The sequence below is a fragment of the Limulus polyphemus genome, unplaced genomic scaffold (genome assembly GCF_000517525.1).
Source record: "Limulus polyphemus unplaced genomic scaffold, Limulus_polyphemus-2.1.2 Scaffold1886, whole genome shotgun sequence".
Taxonomy (NCBI): Eukaryota; Metazoa; Arthropoda; class Merostomata; order Xiphosura; family Limulidae; genus Limulus; species Limulus polyphemus.
In genome coordinates this window covers 232256-234268 of record NW_013667496.1, presented here as the reverse complement: position 1 = coordinate 234268, position 2013 = coordinate 232256, and the positions used below count along the sequence as shown (strand labels likewise).

At 42.9% G+C, this 2013-nt stretch overlaps 1 protein-coding gene across 1 annotated transcript in view; it reads left to right on the top strand.

Moving 5' to 3' along the window:
• The first annotated feature begins 290 nt into the window (after positions 1-290).
• The window catches only part of LOC106465256 (Krueppel-like factor 6), a 104262-nt gene continuing 102539 nt past the window's right edge, over positions 291-2013 (top strand). Inside the window, exon 1 of the mRNA XM_013925463.2 lies at positions 291-728. Within this exon, the coding sequence (XP_013780917.1) occupies positions 627-728 (102 nt within the window). The 5' untranslated portion in view covers positions 291-626. The remainder of the gene's footprint in view (positions 729-2013) is intronic.

Sequence of the window (2013 nt, the reverse complement as noted above, 5' to 3'; positions counted from 1 at the left end):
AAGATCGCTGATTATGGATCAATACTTCTCCTATTACATAAGTTAAAAGTAAACTCGGAAACGATAAATATATATTGAGTGTAGAGCCTCTATGACTTATGCTGACTACATTAGTAAATTGTTATTGTGTGGATGCTTCAAACAATCTGACGCATATACAATAAGTATGTAAGATTCGCTTTTTCTCATTATTATATGTTCCCTCAGACCGACGGTGTTGATTCACCCTCGGTTTGAATGCGCCGGTCCAGTTCTGGCTCAGTGCGAGAACGAGGCTGGAAGAAAGCTTCTGTTTATGTTGACTGGAGACTCGTAGGCAGAGTTGTGGTGAAGTGACTCTACGAGTAGTCGACCGGCGGACTGATGTCAGATTTGAAATATGTCAGTGTAGGCAGTTTAGAGAAGGGAGTTCGGTTTAACTCATGACAGAAGAAAACTGTGGGTCTCATATAACGTCATAGTCATTTGGAGCCGTATAATTTGAAGTGACCAAGGTTTGTTTTTCGCCCGCGCATCACATGTATGATTTGAATTTGGTTTCGGTACATGTAACAGTGTATATGCTACTGCCAGTAGTAAACTAACTGTTTAACAATTTCACTCACCCCCAAATCTTTGGTGAAGACATGGACATACTGCCGAGCGGAGGTATCTTCAGGGAGCTTCAGGTGGTACATGATACCGGCTACTTCTCGTCTCAGCTTTCGTTGGAAGACCGATGGCAGCAGGTAAGTCATAGCCCTATGTTTTCATGAACTCCGGCTGATCAAACTGTTGTTCATGTCCGGCTTAACCGGTATGTTCAGCCGTTAAACCTGACGGTCTTCACATATAAACTTGCAGCTGGAGTCCTCTCTTCTTGGTAAAATTATCTTCATGTGAATTGGCAAATTCAATAAACTAAAAAAAATTCAATCTTGAATGAAGCCGTCATCTTTAATCCACGCATAATAACTTTCATTCATGTATTTAAATTGGTGAGGTTTGTGTCTGAGTACTTCTCTGTCACAACTGGTAAGGTTTGTGTCTGAGTACTTCTCTGTCACAACTGGTAAGGTTTGTGTCTGAGTACTTCTCTGTCACAACTGGTAAGGTTTGTGTCTGAGTACTTCTCTGTCACAACTGGTAAGGTTTGTGTCTGTGTACTTCTCTGTCACAACTGGTAAGGTTTGTGTCTGAGTACTTCTCTGCTTCAACTGGTAAGGTTTGTGTCTGAGTACTTCTCTGTCACAACTGGTAAAGTTTGTGTCTGTGTACTTCTCTGTCACAACTGGTAAGGTTTGTGTCTGATTACTTCTCTGCTTCAACTGGTAAGGTTTGTGTCTGAGTGCTTCTCTGCCACAACTGGTGTGGTTTGTGTCTGAGTACTCCTCTTTCACAACTGGTGAGGTTCGTATCTGAGTAATTCTCTGCCACAACTGGTGTGGTTTGTGTCTGAGTATTCCTCTGTCACAACTGGTAAGGTTTGTATCTGAGTACTCCTCTGCCACAACTGGTGTGGTTTGTGTCTGAGTACTCCTCTGTCACAACTGGTAAGGTTTGTATCTGAGTACTTCTCTGCTTCAACTGGGGTTTGTGTTTGAGTGCTTCTCTGCCACAACTGGTAAGGTTTGTATCTGAGTACTTCTCTGTCACAACTGGTGTGGTTTGTGTCTGAGTACTCCTCTGGGTAAAGTTTGTGTCTGAGTACTTCTCTGTCACAACTGGTGAGGTTTGTGTCTGTGTACTTCTCTTCTTCAACTGGCAAGTTTGTGTCTGAGTACTTTTCTGCCACAACTGGTAAGGTTTGTGTCTGAGTACTTCTCTGCTTCAACTGGTGTGGTATGTGTCTGAGTACTCTGTCACAACTGGTGAGGTTAATGTCTGAGTACTCCTCTGTCACAACTGGTGAGGTTTGTGTCTGAGTACTCCTCTGTCACAACTGGTGTGGTTTGTGTCTGAGTACTCCTCTGTCACAACTGGTGTGGTTTGTGTCTGAGTACTCCTCTGTTACAACTGGTAATGTTTGTGTCT